The sequence below is a fragment of the Athene noctua genome, chromosome 3 (genome assembly GCF_965140245.1).
Source record: "Athene noctua chromosome 3, bAthNoc1.hap1.1, whole genome shotgun sequence".
Taxonomy (NCBI): Eukaryota; Metazoa; Chordata; class Aves; order Strigiformes; family Strigidae; genus Athene; species Athene noctua.
The window spans coordinates 29,871,932-29,889,635 of NC_134039.1; the positions used below are offsets into that span (position 1 = coordinate 29,871,932).

At 51.5% G+C, this 17,704-nt stretch overlaps 1 protein-coding gene across 2 annotated transcripts; it reads right to left on the bottom strand.

Annotated features, from left to right (window-relative positions):
• Positions 1-1,284: 1,284 nt before the first annotated feature.
• Positions 1,285-17,511, bottom strand: PLA2G6 (phospholipase A2 group VI). Of its 2 annotated transcripts, XM_074902481.1 has the most exons (16): positions 16,883-17,511; positions 16,148-16,363; positions 15,159-15,339; positions 12,410-12,597; positions 11,382-11,478; positions 10,280-10,462; positions 9,960-10,068; positions 9,235-9,384; positions 7,468-7,558; positions 6,556-6,719; positions 5,873-6,023; positions 5,561-5,697; positions 4,812-4,966; positions 3,908-4,075; positions 2,723-2,796; positions 1,285-2,231 (listed from the first exon to the last, which is right to left on the bottom strand). In XM_074902481.1, the coding sequence occupies exons 1-16, from the start codon at positions 17,089-17,091 to the stop codon at positions 2,090-2,092; spliced, it is 2,415 nt and encodes an 804-aa protein (XP_074758582.1). In that variant the 5' UTR covers positions 17,092-17,511; the 3' UTR covers positions 1,285-2,089. The 2 variants fall into 2 exon arrangements, with proteins under 2 accessions (XP_074758582.1, XP_074758583.1); XM_074902482.1 differs by lacking the exon at positions 9,235-9,384.
• Between the last annotated feature and the right edge of the window lie 193 nt (positions 17,512-17,704).

A 17,704-nucleotide genomic window follows, 5' to 3' on the forward strand; every position in this document is an offset into this window, starting at 1 on the left:
GGAGACACAGACGTGGTACAAAGGGAACAGAGCGCTCTGGAGTTTAATAATTCACCAGCCAAGGGGCTGGAACTTGATCTCTGGAAGTAACCGGACTCTGGGGAGAGAGGAATCCTGCAACAGCCAGCAAGGCATGCGACTGCCTCCTTTCATTATTGATTACCAGCTCGGTACCCAGCTCTCCCTGCCCTGACACCCACGGAGCCAGCCACCTGCCAGAGTAACACCTCTTGCTGCCTCCGACAGTGCCACCACCTGGAGGTGGCTCGCTCGGCCTCACTGTGCTAGCAGAGCATCTTCAGGTCCTTTGCACACAGCTTGCGATCACACGCAACAAATAGCAGGGGCTGGGGGGAAACACAAGGAAAGCTCAAAAAGGGTTTTACCTCTTCCCTGTCCACTAATCCCCCACCCCAAACCTCACCCTCTTTGGCTCTTAGCCTCCCTCATACTCCCAATGTCAGTGAGACTCCCTAACAGCAGACACAAGCTTGTGCCTGAGCCCTCCTGCTCTCCCTGCCTGTGTGCAAGGAGCCCAAACACAGCATCACTCTGGGAAGTCCCTGCAGATGGTGCAGACTATTTATAAAGATGTGAAGAGAGTGCAAGCCAGGGGCAAAAAGCAGAAAGGAGCTCACGTTCTCTCTATCTTAAGGTGTGGAGTTTTGTTTTTCCACAGGAAGGTAAGCCCCTCCATTATGTAGGAAAAATAAAACCTTTACTCCACATTAAAAGCCCCTTAATTCTACAATCTCATTTGTGAAACTGAAGATCAGAAGGGAGATAATCAGTTTTCAGCCCTATTCATGACTCAGCACCCACACTCCTGCCAGCAGTCTTCCTTGGGAATCAGTGGGTACCAGGTCCAACAAGCTTGCAGCAGTTACTTTGTCCAGGAACCATGTGGGGATTCCAAAGTTAAAGCCCCATCTCCAGCCATTTGTATCCCAAGGGTTTTCAGTGGTTCCCTTTTTAGGCCAAACTAGCTCAAAGAGCATTCTCACATGAGAGCTGGTCCAAAGCCTTCCCCCTGGCTGCAGCTGCTAAGCCTGGCACAGTGTTGTGCTTCGTGGGACAGCCAGCCACTCCCACCACACACACCTCCCAGGGCTGACTGCTGGGACTATTGGGACAGGCCACTCACCTCTTCAGCCCTACAAAGGGTATAACCCTCTGTCTCAAGCAGCCCAATTCCTCTTTTTCTACCTGTAAGAAATTCAGATGCTGCAATCTCAGAACCCTGTTGTAGGACAGGGAAAGAGACAAGACAACCATGACAGTGGAACAAAATGCAAACCTCTCTTTATTTCAGGTCATGTCAGTTTTGCATAGAAGCACTATTCACAACAACAGTCCATCCAGTCAAAAGCAAATGATTTTAAGAATTCAGTTTTTCAAGTTACTCCTCAAAATATCTCCAAATAGCTACATATATTATTTATAAATAGGAAAAATTACTGCAGAAACATTGAGTACTGTAGCATTCACAACAGAATTTCCAGTAAAAATCTGTCCCAGGGTCAGTTTGGTGGGAACTGATCTCAGACCTTTTCAATTCCACATTAAGAAGAAACAATCTCTATACCAAGCCACGATAAGGCAACAGGAATCCCTTTTCCTCATACCATACACTCCGAAACACCTTGGTCCCAGTGGGCCAAGTAATCCCTGAAGCTTTATCCAGCCTTGGCTCATTCTGTGATGTGGGAAGGTGCACAGGGCTTTGTCAGTGGAGGTGCTGCACAGACAGGAGACAGACTCCAGCAGCTACAGCCCAAGACAGGTAGGCAGGGGCTCTGGCTTCTGGGAAGGGCTGTACAGTCAGATAAAGGCAGCAAAACTGAGCACAGCAGCAGAGATGGGGCTGCAGTATGAAGATAACTGTCAGCATGTCACAGCTGTCTGGGAATACATGGAGTGTGTCCTGGAATAAATGTGTATGTGCACTGTTGTCTATTACTTATCGTTAATTCCTCAGTAGTAGTAGTCCCTCCCCCACCTCAACACCTAGTTTCAAGGGCAAATCCAAGCCATTTCAGTGTCTGCTCCTCCTTGCCTTTGGGATGTCGTACAGGAACCTCCAGGTCAGTCATCGGGAGAGAAGTTGCACCAGCTGCTCAAACTGCTCCCGCTGCTGGTAGATGTAAAGCTGGGTGTCCCAGAGAGCATTCACCAGCACGGTGTCGTTCACCTCATCCAACATCACGTCTGCATGCAGCTGAGGGCTAAGCCTGCACACAGCAAGACAGCATCACCAGATAGGCAACAAACACGAACACGCCGACCAAAAGACTTGTGCAAAGCGGCTCTCGCTGTCCTGGGTGTTCACCCGCCCTTATCTAGCAGGCCTGCGGAGCCGAGGCCTGCCCCTGCTTTAGAGGCTCAACCACGCTCAAGGCTGAGCCACAGCAACCACACCACCCAGGCGCGAGTCTCGAAACACCCTGTGCACGGTGCAATAGGGCAGGATGCACATCCCTGAAGGACCCTGTCAGACAGCATCCCCCGAGCCCCCACTAACTGACCCCACACAGGGCGTGCTCAACGCATCAGCTCGTACAGCGGCACATGTCACCGAGGCGCGCGGAGAGGGGCAGGGGGACAGGTCTGGGGAGGCATGCCTCTGGAGGGGACACTGCTTGGGATTACACATGCCACAGCCAGGTCTGAAGCAAGAGGGATAAAAATAGGTCTGTGCAGAAAGCAGAAAGGAAGCTTCTACCGGAAATATGGGACATCCGTCATCTCGCACCAGGCCCTGGCACGATCCACAGCTGGGCCATCTGCGTCAGTGCACTGCAGGAGAGACAGGCCCACGGTTAGAGCCTGACTGACACCGCTCTTTCCCTGCCTGCAAGAGGCTCTCCTAGCATCAAGCCAAACTGTACAAGCCACAAAGGGAGAGGAGAAAAGCAGGAGCAAGTGCATCCTGGATGGCACTGTTCACCACCAAGAGGGAGGTGGCTTTTTATCTGTTTTTTTAAATACAGGAACAGTGCTCCAGATCCTTGGGACACAAGGAACTGCACCCTACAAATCCTTCATCCATCGCAGTACTGAGGGGATTCCCTTAAAGAAACCCCCAGGATGATCTGAACCACAGCCTCATTGGGATTTCATCTCCATCCATTTCTGTCCAAACTCAGTACCAGTAGAGCCTGTGATTACTGCAGGCTTTCCGGGCTATCCTGGCACCACTTCCTTGGGAGCCTTGAAATAAAAGGCAGGAAGCAGAGGGACCTCTCTAGGTATTTTCTGGCTTTAGGAAGCTAAATAAGATGAAGCAAAAGAATTAAGATTATAGTCAGAGCCTCAGTTCTGATCTTTGTGGCTTTCATTCATTTGTTTTCCTGCACAATATTTAATGAGCTTCTTCCTCAAGCCTGCAAGAATGCCTATTACACATTTCTAACCACAGCTCTGAACTACTGCTTTTTGTTAGTGATACTCCCACTTCTTCATCATTTACCAATTTCCCCAGTGGGGATAACAAAGCTTTTCTAAAGAAAAATTGCTGCTTTCTGAGGCGTGATTTACTTTTTTTTTTTTTGTCCAGGCTGCTCATATGATAATCAGTGCTCCCTGGAAAGATACCAAGTTTTGTGAACTCACAACTGCAACTGTTCCTAAGGGTCACTGACCACCGTCCTCTCCTCTGCTCCTTTCAGTTGCAAGAACCTCCCTTGGCACTCAAAACCCCAAAGCAGCAGACCAGGCTTCAGACCTGTTGTGCTCCCACAATTCTTAAGCTATTGTTCATTCTACTACGTTCATTCCTTGAACTGGCCATGACTGAAGCAGTTCCAAGGAAATAAAATTTTCTTCCAAAAGGAAGCTGGAAACCTTTGCTCCCTCCCTGCAAGCAGCCTCAGGGATCTTCCCCCATCCCCTTCCTCCCAGTACTCACACAATCCACCACCATCTTGCCAAGCTCTCTGGCCCCAAAAACGGTCTTTGCCAGCTCCCAAGGGTTGGAGGGGCGGAAAACATCCACAGAGCTCACTGGGACCTGCGGAGGCTTCCCTGTCCCCAGGGAGACCACCAACCCCAATTTTCTTACTTCCTGCCTCTGACCCTGTGGACAAATGAAAGATTTGTTTGCAAGGACCAACAGTTAAGGTGGAGCATGTCTTCCAAAGCAGTCTTGGGGACACTCTGAAAAGCCAAGGCAAAAGGCTTGGTAGCCTCTTCTGTCACCCATCCTCTGCTTTAGTACTGCCTGGTGAGACAAGTATAATCCACGTGACTTCAACAGTTGCACTGTTCTGTCCCTTACACCCCTGGCTGCACCTAAACTCATGGGATCACCCAAAGATGAGTGCTAGTACCAGATGCCTGTGAAAGAATTTCTTTCAGTCATTTTAGCAACACACTTTCCCCTCCAGCTACAGGGAGCAGTAGCTGCCAGTAGTTAGTCATCTTTCTGAGGCCACACTACAGAAGGCATTCACTCTTTGGCCTTGCAGAGTACTACCATTCATTTCCATTTACTGTTGGGCAGAAAAACATTCTGCAGACCTGTGTCAAGGGCGACATGCAACCACCAATTGAATCATCCTTGTTCAAAGTTGCAAGGGCAGGCTGATGGGGCTGTCTCGTCGTCTCACACCCTTGTCAGAAGAGGTATTTCACCTCTCGGCCACCATTCCCAACACATATCCCCCTCCACACACTCCCTTCCAGGGTGCTGCACTGCTAATTTGTTTATCCACTACAAGAGGCATCCATTCCCAAACCCTCTTCCCCTTCAAGCGAGGTTCAGTGGAGCCAGGAAAGCCCCAGTTATCAGTCAGGGCTAGGATTTCCCTCACCTTCTTGATAAGTGTCTTGTTGTACTCATGGATCTCTGCCATGGCATCGAGGGTCGGGTTGTTGGCTAGCAGGCCACCATCCAGAAAGCGGCCTATCGGCCGGAAATAAGTGGGAGCCGCACCGCTGCAGCGGGCAGCGCGCCATACAAGTTGATCTGGAAGGGATAGAACGCATATGGCCTCTTTCAGCAACTTTCCTGCTTGCAAGCACCTTGCCTTCACCAACACAAAGCAGGAGGGCTTGCAATCCCACAAGACCCTGCCCTAGATATTTGTGCCTCTTTCTCCCAGCAGTGGGGACTCTGCTTGGATGCACAGGATTATTTTGAGGGGCTCTAAAAGATGTTCTCTCCCCCTTCTACATATCCTGGGTCAAATTCATTCTCTACCAGCTTCACTACTGCTATTCTGATGGTGAACCAGTTATGCTTGCTAGAAAAAGAAAGATTTTCCAGGTTAAACTGCTTCTGAGAGCCCAAGGAAAGGTACTGACTGTACACAGGACTCCTCCAGCAGACCTCTTCCTCATGAACCTCACCAGCCAGCCCCTGTTCCTAGTACAAGAGAAGCGGAGAAAGGAGAAAAGGGAACCATCACTAGGGCCAAGCTACAAGTCAGGATCAGGGATGAACTATTGCTGGGACACCCCAATTTTCAGAGCAATGGGAGGAAGAACAGGAAATTTTCTGTCTCTGAAGGATGTCCCCCTTCCCTGTCAACCAGACAGATTACTGTGTGCCAGCATTTACCTTCTGGCTGAGTGAGTGGTTTGAAAGATGCACTTGTCTTGTACTCAGTGGAGGTTTTTGTCTCTGGTACAGGGTAATTCCGGAAAAGGTGGAGCTCAGCTGGCTGCCGGTCACACAATGTCCCTGTCACCATAACCCTGGGGGAGAGAGGACATGACAGAATAAAATGGAAAAATCCCACACTTATGGCTTCAACAGTCTGCATCTCATATTCCTCCAGATCTGCTCTAAGGAGAGTCTCAGCATCTCTGCTGAAAAGGGTCTAAAGCACTCAGGAGAGCATCAATGAGCACAGCCTCAGGCAGGACTTACTTGGGTTTTTGGACATCTGTCATTTTGGTGTTTTCCCCAAATTCCTTCTTCAAGAACTCATCCAGGGGCTCCGACTCGTAGGGTCGAGACCCCCGGAACACCATGTCCTTCATGCGGAAGTATAGGCAGCGCATGTAGTCCATGGACTTCCCTGAGATAGGCAACAGCGTCGGCAGGAGCAGGGGGTGGAGGAAGGGCAGGCAGAACAAACAGCACATCAGAACTGGGACTTTCCAGGACCAGCAGGAGATGGGAGGTGCCACTCCCAATCCCATCCCCTTCCAAAGCTGCCTGTCACCAGCTTGGACCTCAGCAACATGACAGGGAAGGATTAAAGAGGAAGGGCAAGCTTGAACGTAGATTCCCAAAATTTCCCTACGAAAGTGTTGATCACCTTGCTGTAAAACCCCCGTGGAGAGAGCAGGAAGAACAGAACATTGCACCCTGCCACAATGCATTTCCCAAAACCCAGAAAGCTGCCCAAGGCCAGCTGACAGGAGAAACAAGTGCAAAGCCAGGTCTAAGCTTTCCTTCATTAGTGAACATCCCTTCCCTCCCCTGGTAGGGACAACAAATCTCAGTCAGGACTCAGAAAGGCAGCTCCCACCCCACATTTGCTCCCAACAGAGGGGCACTCGGGCCCACAAGTGCAAAAAGGGGCCCATTATTTACACTGTCCTCACCATGTACAATAGCCAAGGCCAAGATCCCCCCAGTGCTCGTCCCCGCAATCCAGTCAAAAATCTCACGAATGGGTTGGCCCACAGCCTTTTCGATAGCCAGAAGGAGTTGTATGAGCACCAGGCCCCGGATGCCCCCTCCATCCAGGCACAGGAGGCGGTCGTGACTGGAGAGAGACAGACACTGATGACTTGGAGCTGTGGAAGAGCCTACAAATCACAGCACGCTGCATGGGAACAGGGTCCTGGGGTGGGAAAACAATGCTGGTAATATTGCTGTGGACAGTGTAATCAGTGATCCAACAGTGCTTCCTCAGATGCAAATAAGACCGAACACAGTCAGTGCTGGTGCACCACCACTTGCTCTTTTAGCCATCTCTGACCTCTACACCAGAGAGACATTCACAAGCCAAAAATGCACCCCAAGTCACTTATTATACGATAATAGATACTGCCTCAAATAAAAATCAGACAGTCCTAAGAGTTCCTGCTAGCAGCACTTCAGTGCCAACCCTCCCTCTGCTCTGTGCAAGGTGAGGTGCAGGCACTGCCAAGGCAGTGCACAGACTGGCAAAGGAGCTGGGTGAGCATCAGGGCACTGCAGGGAGATGGGGAAATCACAAAGCTAAAACAGCACTTGGTGCCCAGCAGCAGAGAGGAGGGACAGAGCATGGGCCTCACCTGCTGAGCTCGGTCTCCACTGCAGCTCCAGGGCTGCAGGCAGGAACAGGTGGTGGTCATTTATGGGAACAGAGATTTATTGCAACGTTCTGGCAAAAACTGCAACATCAGTGGACATTACATTATGTCACTCTGAGTGTGCCACACCCACGGGTGTGGGTGGGGAGAATTCACACACATGGATTTCATGTTCAAGTTGCATAGGAGCCTGGACAGAAGCTGTTCCTCACTTACTTTCTTCTACCCTCACTGGGTGAGTCCACAACATCTGGTGCCTTCAAAAGCTGTCCAAGCGTTGTGGAGACATACAGAAGGTCCTGGTACCCTAGAGGGGCCATGAACACACAAAAGGAAAAAAAAAAAAATTAGAGACCACTTTGCTACCTGAACCTGCTGATGCATGCCTCAGAGATAGCTGTCAACCAAATTACACTTAATCCATCAGAAAACCTTCAACTGTTCTTCCTACTTTCTCTCTGCCCCCAGAGAGCTTGGTCAGGGTACCCAAACCTCCCACCAGTGTGGTAAATTATTTCCACCATAACCACATAGAGAACAGCCAACTCCCTTCCCAATCTCCCTGCAGGAGACAAAAGCCATCCTACCCATAGCCACCAGGTACCCCCTCGATTAAACTCTGCACCAAAGAGGAAAAACCCTGTCCTTTAGAGCAGGCAGCTGGAGATGCACTGGCAAAGATGAAGGATTTGCAGAAGCAGATAATGAGCACAGTAGGCGAGAGAGAAAGCAGAGCCTAGCAGCGTGCCCGCTACGCAGTTTACTGCAAGCCATAAAATAAAACCTAAATCTACTCCTGCGAAGTAACCTATAGGCAGTAGAGCTGTGAGGACAGGGTGGCTGGTCATTACCCCTCAGCTGATGTACACCCTGGCCACCCTGGGTGCAGGGCACCAATCCAGGCTAGGTGGGAGCCAGCCTGTGAAACCAAAAGAAGAAAGAACAGGGGGAGGGAAGTTAAATACTCCTGACAGCACCCAGGCTGGAAGGTGGCTGTGGATGACAATGAATATGGCGAGGAGTTTCTTCAAGGGCTGGAGTCCATGACGAAAAAGGGCCTTGCTCAGCCACTGCATCAGAGCTTAAACTGCGGCAGGAGGGTGGGGGGGGGGTGTCCCCTTCACAAGGCCATGGTGAGAAGAGAGTCCTGGTGTCACCAGCCTATGAGACTTGTGGCAACACAGGTGCACTCCAGGGTCCAGTTGTCCTCTAGCCCCACAGGAGGGCCTTTGCAAAGGAAACAACCAACCTGAGAGGGGAAGTGGATCACAAGCAGTTGTTATCTGCCTGCATGCCCCTCTCACGAGGGTCAGAGCCTCCCTCCAAGTCAGCTCACCCACTTCCCACTCTGTAACCCCTCCCACTGCCTCTGCCCAACCTCTGGAGCTCCCCGGAGGAGGAAAGCCCAGCACCTAGAATAGATCCATGGGCTTATTCACACAGTCAGGGCAGTAGAGAGCATAAGCTACAACACAATCGTGTGTTCTAAGGTAGGCTTTTCCTATGTGTAACATACACTGTGACTAGGGATGCTTATCCTCAGGCTTCATCCCCGCCCAGTTCCAGCTGCCAGCCTCCAGGATCTGAACAAGCAACACTTCTAATTCCCTTGCACCCAGCATGACACTGGGAGGTCCTCAAGGCAGACCAGTACCTCCCCTTCTGTACATGAGCCAGTGGATAAAGTACATGCAGGCAACTAAGTCCTACACCTCTTTCAGAGGGGTGAGGGAAATCAGTCTTCCCTTTCAACAGAGCTGTGTTGTGTCAGGTCTAAAAAACAAAAGTTTAGAGTACAAGAGTTTAGAATGCACACACAGGAAAAGCAGAGAAGAGATAGTATCCTGCAACAGATCAGTGAGGACAGTCACCAGAAACGAAGAGCTAAGAGTCCCCAGAACACACACCCCATCTGAAGAAGAGATCTGAGACAGCACTGTGAAGCAAGAAAGAATAGCGAGGGAGAGCCAGGGAAGGCTTTACCTAAGCTGTTGAAGCTGCTCCGCAAGGAAGGTTGGCCTTCCATGAAGGAAGCGACACGTGGTGCCAGGCTTGGGGAGTCAGGGTTGGGTGGGTGGCAGCGTTCGGTCCCTACAGTTTGCAGCAGGTCTAAGAGCACTTTCCGGTTCGCACCTTAGGTGATGAAGGGGCAGTCACAGATCAGAAAGAGAATCAGTGCACGCACACACCACGGGGGGCGCTCTGTCAAATTCACAGCAGCCTGGACCCTCACAAAACCCCTGGGGTGACCCAGGGACGGGGAAAGCATATCCCAGCTATCTCTCCCCAAACACGAGGCACCAGGACTTGTGCATGGCAGGGGTACCCAATGCTGTGCAGCTTCAAGGGTGTGCGCCACACACTGCTTGCCACTGAAGAACCACCCATGTGTGCTTATGCCTGGGCAGTTCAGTGGCACTGTGTCATCCCACCGTGAGTCTGCAGTGCCTGACATTGAAAAAGGGGGAGTGCGTGCCAGCTTTTCCTCTTGCATCTCTGTCTCAGAGGGGAGAAATTCATCAAGGGCTATTAATACAAAGCCTATGCCACTAGCTCAGGAAGTGCCTACTCTGTGAGTGACTAGAAGCTGGGAAAGCTTGTTGGAGAAGCATCATCTATGCTTGGCATGTTTTCACCTCTCCCCAATACACTGTTTTGACCACCAACAGCAGACAGGAGGCCAGGTTCACTCCGTAAGGCTCCCTCACCTTTGCTGCTCCTGGCTGCCAACAGACCTGGTGTCTCCCCAAAGTCATTGGGGATTTCAACATCTCCTCCAAACACGACGATCGCTTTGATCATATCCAGGTGGTCATGCTAGGGAACAAGAGAAAGCTCAGTCAAGAGCCAAACTCCTTTTGGCTACATGATTTCTCATTCCCTCCCTCCCTCCTCTTTTCATTAGCCAAAGCACCCACAAGGGATCACTCCACAAAAGACAACAGCCAGAATATCAAAGGAGTCTGTCCCTGTCTCAATCCTTCAAGAAAAATCCTCTCCTTGCCAGCAGCCTCTGCATAAAACTCACCTTCATGGCCAGGTGCAGTGGTGTGTTGCCATCCTGATCCCTGGCATTGGCATAGGCCCCGTGTGTCAGCAGTACCATGGCACAGTCAAAGCGTCCCCTCTTGACTGCAATGTGCAGAGCCATGTCAGCTGTCCGGCTCATCAAATTCACCTCGGAGCCGTACTCAAGCAGCAGCCGTGTCATCTGTGCCCAAATGTGCATGCACCACGTCAAGAAGAGAGAAAGCAATCACAAGCACAACCATTTGGGTGCCCATCATGGCAAACAAAGCAGGGGAAGAGGCATGACCCTTAGCCTGGAAACAGTCAGCTGGCAGATGCCAGCTGCCTTGTTCCAAGCACTGGAGATGGGGTTTCTGTCTTTTAACACAGAACTAGTTGGTGGTTTCACAACCTGGCTAGAGCTTCTGAATGTTTTAGGACTTATATGCAAGTGTAGTAACTGGTGGAGAACGGTGGAGAAAAAAAAATTCCTACTCAGGTCAGAATCCTTGCAGACTGGAGGGGAAAAAGGTTTGATTTTTGATCTTTTCTTCATAAGCCAAGCAGACTTATGTCTGCTCTGAAACTCCACAGGACATTTCTGGGAGGGATGTGATACTGCAGCAGGGAAAACTGTCCTGCCATAGGATGTCCTCTGTTTTCAACAAGCACCATTCAGGTGCTCCAGCATGGCATATCACATCACCAATCTACCCATCTCTGGCAGAAGATGGACCATAACCCACATGCCACCACCCTCTGCCTACCTCACACTCTTCCTACAGTTAAGGCATCAAGCTGCTTCCTTCCATAAATCTGTTAGTAATGAGAAGAGTGCTCCCTCCAGGGGTAACAGTGACCCTGCTGCAATTTCCCCAACAAAAAGGGAAAAGGGACAAGCTGGCAGTTTCACAGTCAAGGATGACATACTAGGGATGAGCCCACCAGTTTGTTTCACTGCAAGGCTCAACTGCTCCATCCCACATGGCAAACAGCGCTGGTCAGCACAGGGCAAAGAGAATCAAACACTGGGCTGCTGGCACTCCCAGGGCTCTGCACATGCACTCAGTAAAGGGAGAGGTCAGCAACACAAGCCTTCAACATGGATTGGTTCCATTTACCTCTGCCTTCTTCGCCCAGTGCAGCGGAGTAGCTTCGTAGCGTGGGTCCCTGGAGTGAACCTGACTGGCATCAACCTCGAGGATGGCCTGGGCACATCTGGCAAAGACAATGATGTGAAGGAATGGGTGGCTGCTGTCTTGACTCAAGACCTCCACTCCCATCAGCACCTGCCTCCCACTCAGAGCCTTTCAGGAAACCTTTCAGCAGCAACAGGCTCCCTGCAAGTTCCTCAGCTGCAGTTTTGTTTTGCTCTTTTAAGAAAGGAAGGGTGCAACAGGAAGCATACAAGCAGCAGAGCGTTTGGAGGAAGAAGGAGAATCCCTCTGAATTTCAAGTTGTAGAGCATCATCTGGGTGCTTCTCCGATACAGGAATATGGTATTTCTGGAAACTCAAGACCTGAGAGGAAATTCTCTTCTCCCTCTCTCTCCATGGAAACATGGGGATAAAACTGAAATAGTTAAATATTTGCTGAAATTATTACTTCCCTATGAGTGAAAAATCACACCTATTGTGAACTGACTACTATCTAGTGCCTAGAAAGTGTGGGTAGGTAGACTTATGAAACAAGCATACACTCTCCTCTCTGAAACACTATCAAACTATTGAGCCCCACTGCAAACTAAGGAACCTAAGCATATTTTTGGCTTGTGAATGTCAATCCAAGCACTCAAAGACAGAGGTACAGCAATTAGCAATACTGTTTAAGCATCTGTAAATCATCTTCTCACAGCTCATTCTGAGAAGTATTTCACAAACATTTAAAAAATAAAATCTGCATCTTTCTCCTGATGTCTGATACTAAATAATATATATAAATTCAGGGAAAACCCTTTTTTTTCCCCTGAGTGTTTCTTTCTTTTCCACATCAGCACTTTTCTGTTCTTTTGCCAACTCAGTGATGCAGCAGAGGACAGCACAGGACATCTTCCTCCTGAACACTGCCCCGAAAGGGGTCCAGTCTGGGACAACCCTGATGTCCAGACTGGAGGAAGAGCCTTGTTCTGGCAGCCTGAGCAATTACTTACTCCCTCTGGGAGAACTTCAGTGCTGTGTGGATGGGGTAGCCCAGTGTCCCCATGGTGCTGCAGCTGGCACGGCATTTCAGCAGAGACCGAACCATGTCCTCTTTGCCCAGCTGACAAGCGAGATGCAAAGCAGTCAGCCCTTCATGGCTCAGGTGGTCCAAGCCAGCAGTTGGGGTTCTGCCCAGAAGCTGGGAAGAGGAGACAACAGATGAATAAGTAGACAGACATAGAAGAGCACCATCTCTCTTCCTGAGCTCCAAGGACAGACTCTGGAGCACTGGGTCCCTCACAATGCTACAGCCTGTCCTCTCTACTCCCACTTCCAACAACAGTAGCTGTGGAAGCACTCCTTGTTTTCTCTCCTTAAAGGGTTTATCGTCGCCCTCTGTGCCCTATTTCTCTGGCCTGCACGCTTCCGAGACACACCTCAGCTGAAAAGGGCTCACACCACCTTGAACGACACAGCCCAGCAGACTCTCACCATTGCCCACTGTGTGAGCCAAGCTCAGCCCAACCAAACGAGAGCACTAACTGAAACCAGTAGTTCCCTCTCCTGCTGCAGCCCCTTCAGTTACCACCAATAGTCAGCAGGCAGCAGCTCAACCTCCCCTGCAACTCCACCATTGCTTTCAGATACAATCAGGATTCTGTTTAAAACCAGTATTTTCCTATTCTCCCCTGTGTTGGGTTTGTGTGTGTGGTAGGGTTTTGGTAGCGGGGGAGGGGGCTACAGCAGCGTCCTCTGTGAGAAGCTTCTCAAAGGTCCCCTGGCTCCAAGTTGGACCCAACTCTGTGCCAAGGCTGAGACAATTACTGATGGTGGCTGCGCCTCTGCAATAACATATCTTAAAAGGGGAACCTGGAAGGAGGAGCTAGAGTTGTGAGGAGCTGCTGTGAGGGAGACACCTCTGCAAACACTGAGGTCTGTAAAAGAAAAGAGGAGGAAGAGGGGGAGGTGTGCCAGAGCAGAGACCCCCCCTGAAGCCCATGGTAAGAGGGCAGGCTGTCCCCCTGCAGCCCATGGAGGTCACCAGTGGAGCAGATGCCCACCTGCAGCCCATGAAGGACCCCACACCAGAGCAGGTGGCTGCACCAGAAGAAGGCTGGGACTCTGCAGGAAGCCCACAGTGAAGCAGTTCGTTGCTGGGAGGATTGCAACACATGGGAGGGACTCACATCGGAGCAGTTCAGGAAGAGCTACAGCCTGTGGGAAGGACTCATGTTGCAAAAAGTTCATGGAATTCTCCTGTGAGAGGGACCCCACACTGGAACAGGGGAGAAGTGTGAGGAGTCCTCTCCCTGAGGAGGAAGGAGCAGCAGAAACAACAAATTTCTGAACTGACCACAACCCACGTCCCCTGCCCCCCTGCATCGCTGTTGCAGAGGAGGTAGAGAAACTGGGAGCAAAGCTGAGCTGGGGAAGAAGGGAACAGTAAGGGGAAGTGTTTCTCACTGTCCTACTCTGATTGTTAAATTAAGTGGTCATGGCGTTTGAATTAAATCCCTTAACTAGTCTGCCTTTTGTCCATGACCATCAGTCAGTGAGTCATCCCTCTCTGTACTTATCTTGATTCCCAAGCCTTTTGTTTTATTTTCTCCTCCCCATCCCTGAGGGGGAAGGTGTGAGCGAGCAGCTGTGGTGGTGCTCAGTTGCCCTCTGGGCTCTAACCACACATCCACACAAATTTTAGACCTGTTACCTGCTGACTAGATTGTTACACAAAAATACCTCACTGCTGTAGTGGGGAAACCCTGGAATCCCTGGTCCAGACAAAAGAAGAAGGAATTTAGAGTTTCTTTTCTCTAGTTTATCAAGGAACCAAGAGAGAAAGAAACAAAGAGGAGACAGATCAGACCTGGAAGTACTTCTGTAAAAACAAGCCAAGTTGCTGCCATCAGAGAAATAAAGGAAGAAGATACCTTTTTAATACAAAGGTCCAAGCTGCCCTGCTCCACAGCAACAGCATAGCAAGCCCCAATCATCATCTCTTCCCCATCATACACTAGGAAAGCCCAGCAGACTCTGGTAGGCAGAGGGAGAGCTGTCACCAACAGGTACTGGGCAAATGTTGGGGGTGCAGCTGTATGGGAGAGCCTATCTCACACTTGCACTGGGTGATGGGAAGCTGACAGACCTGAGGAACCAACGTGGAAGGCCACCCACACCCTTACGAACCCCGTCACTCTGCCCAGCACTTCCCAACAATCAAGAATGCCTCTGGCTTCAGACTATCTCTGCCTCAAGGCTCTGACTGCTGTCCTCCATGCAAGGCCGCTCAGTTCAGACAACAGGTTCTGCAGCTCAGGAGAGCCCAGGGCAGCTCTGAACTATCCTTCAGTCTGTGGGCAACACATGCTCCCCCATGGGAGCCTAAACACATGCTGCCCCACAGGAGCACTCTGCCCAGAACCAAATACTCTGCTCAGAGGTGACAGAGAAGGGACAGCCAAGGGCCTGAGGAAAGGCACGATGAAGGCCTAATGCAAATAGCAATGAAGGATACTTTCTGAGGAAACTTCCTTAACATCCTTGTTCCACTGCAGGGTAGAATCTGGAGCCTGCTTGTGGGAAACAGCACCAGTAAAGGGGGAAGAAAGAGGCTAAAATCAGCCTCAAACATTAATTCGATGCTGCAGCAGAGGAAACTGACTTTTTTCTCCCCTGTCCGCAGCTATTTTCTCATCTCCCCTCAGCACAGAGAGAAGCCATTCTAGTCCCACTCCTCCCAAGCTTTGAAATCACTCCCACCTCGATGATCTGGGGGTTGTTTCCTCGCACAGCATAGTGGAAAACAGTCTCCCCGTTCCTGTCAGTAATATCCACACGTGCATGGCACTCCAGCAGCTCCAGCAGGCACTCCATGTCTCCCTTGCGGCATGCCAGGTGCAGCGGGGTACAGCCATCCTCACTGTCCCTGATGTTAATACAACTGCAAGAGATGAGTCAACATGAAGCCAAGGAAGGGCTGTGAAGATGAGGATGCACAACTGCCCTGGGAGCTGATACAAAGGTACCTTCCATGTCTGCCACAGGCCCAGCTGCTGCAAACTATGAGGCTCACAAAAGCCTGGCCTCTTCCCTGGGAAGGAGGACAGGAAAGGGCCACCAACCATGGACCCTCTGACATGCTGCTCCTTCTTCTGCCCCCACTATGGAAGCAGCTCCCCCTGCCCAAAGGAAGGCAGAAGACAGGTTACAGTCAGCAACCCGGTGGAGATGCTGCCATTAGTCCCCCAGTCCCCTAACTCCTCACTAGTCTCCCCTATCCCCAGTGAACTTCTGCACCAAAAGACAGTGAGGGCTTGTGGCCAATACCTTTTTTCAGAAAGGCAGACCTACTGTACCTCCTCTCTCGTGCTTTACAAAGTCAGCCACAAGCCCCTTCATAAAGCAGCTCCACAAGGGTTGTAAGAATATAACTAGTGCCTCTATCAAAACACTTCAATTTTTTAGCTTAAACACAGAGCTCCAGGCTTTAACATCCACAGCAGCAGGCTGCAAACTCGCCAGTAGGCTTACACAGTGCCCATCGGACACCCTTTGTCATTCAGGCAAGACGCACCAAAGCCGTCACTTTTAAACACCACCTCTGCAGTAACCACAGGTGTTAGGGTCCTCCAAGAAGCAGCCCCTGTTGCTTTGGTACATCAAACCAGGACACCCAAATCTGGCCTAGCCTGCCCTTCTGGCCTCATTCCCAGCACCAGGCCCACCGGAGACCCCTGCCCGCCCCTTGCCTCAGAACATGGTTGTGCCGGAAGCTCTCACGATGGCCAATCTCCACCGCAACATGTGCTGAGGACCAGCTGGGGTGGTTGCGGAAGCAGTCACTGAGCTGCTGGAGATCCTCCAGCGACAACGGCTGGTACGAGCTCTCGTAGAAAGGGCGCAGCTGCCCCGCATATTGCTCAAAACGCAGCATGGCATCTGCTTCATTATCAAGCTGGAAGAGCCTGGAGGAAAGGCAAACGTGGTGTTGGTCCTGATAAAAGAAACAGCCTCCACCCCATGTATCTGAAAGAAACAGCTCTTCTCCAAACATTAGTGCTGGGGACTTTCTCATTCCTCATCTGTTGTCATGCTTGGTCTGAAGGAAGAAAGAAGCCTGCTTTATTAGCAGAGAACATCTCCTTTTCCTGAGGAACATTAACTTTTGGGCGGAAGTATCCTGTACTCCAGATGCTAAAGCTCCACAAGTATGAGTGGAAGTGCACATACCTGTGGATGTTTTAACCCGAGTACTTATTTCACAATCACCTGTTTGGACTCTATCCTGCCCTGTTCTTACAAGCTGTTTTGATGAAGGCTCCTCCATCAGCACATGCAAGAGCCTCCCACTTCTCATGAGCCCACCTGCTGACCAATCACATCACCCTACACCCACAGCTGCAAAACACTGCGGTCCTGAGATCAGAGATTTCAGGTCTTCAGTTTCACGCTTGAGTAGTGATTGTTAAAGGTCTGTCACTTACCGGAAAGCAACCTGTGGGCTCTGGGGATTCACCAGCAGGCAATCCCACGTGCGAGTGAAGCTGTTCTTATACAGGGCCACCCTGCCTTCCTGCCTCAGGCAGGTGTGAGCGGCATACTCTGCAGCTGACACCTCCTTCACCCGATAAGGGTTTGTGAATATTTGGGTGACACTGTTGATGGTATTCACCAACCGTCCAAAGAACTGCATCCTTCTGGAGCCTCAGGCGGCTTCTGCCCCGTGTCCTGAGAGAAACCCAGCCACAGGCTCCGCCCGGCCTCTGCCCTTCCCCAGCGCCTGGAAAGAACTGAGAGCCGCCAGGGTGACACACCACCGGGGAGGAAAGCCCGGCTTCGGCACCTGCGGTTTCTTTCCTGGCTCTTCCGGGAAGAGCAGCCAGTTCTCCTCAGCGCCTCACAGCGATCGCCGACCTCTGACCTCCCTCCCGCGGGCCTTACTCCGTCGCCTCGCCGGGAAGCTCACCCCCCTCCACGGCCACCCAAGGTGTCCGGCCGCCTGCCCGCCCAGAGAGACGGAGCGGGGGCCGACGGGCCGGAGCTGGGGCCGAACACGCAACCTGCCAGGGCCGGGACCGGGCCCTGCACCCTGGGTGAGGCGGCGCCCGCAAAGCACGACGGGGCCCCAGGATCCCCCGCGCCGAGCTCCCAGCTCGCTCCGCCGGCCGCCCACCAATCGCCGCCCCGCCCCCCGGGACGGACCAATCAGCGGCGCCGCGCCCGGGGAGGGGTGGCGGGGGCGGGGGAGCGCGGCCAGCGCCGCTGCGTCACTCCCGCCACCATCCCGAAAGAGGGCGCGGAAGCGG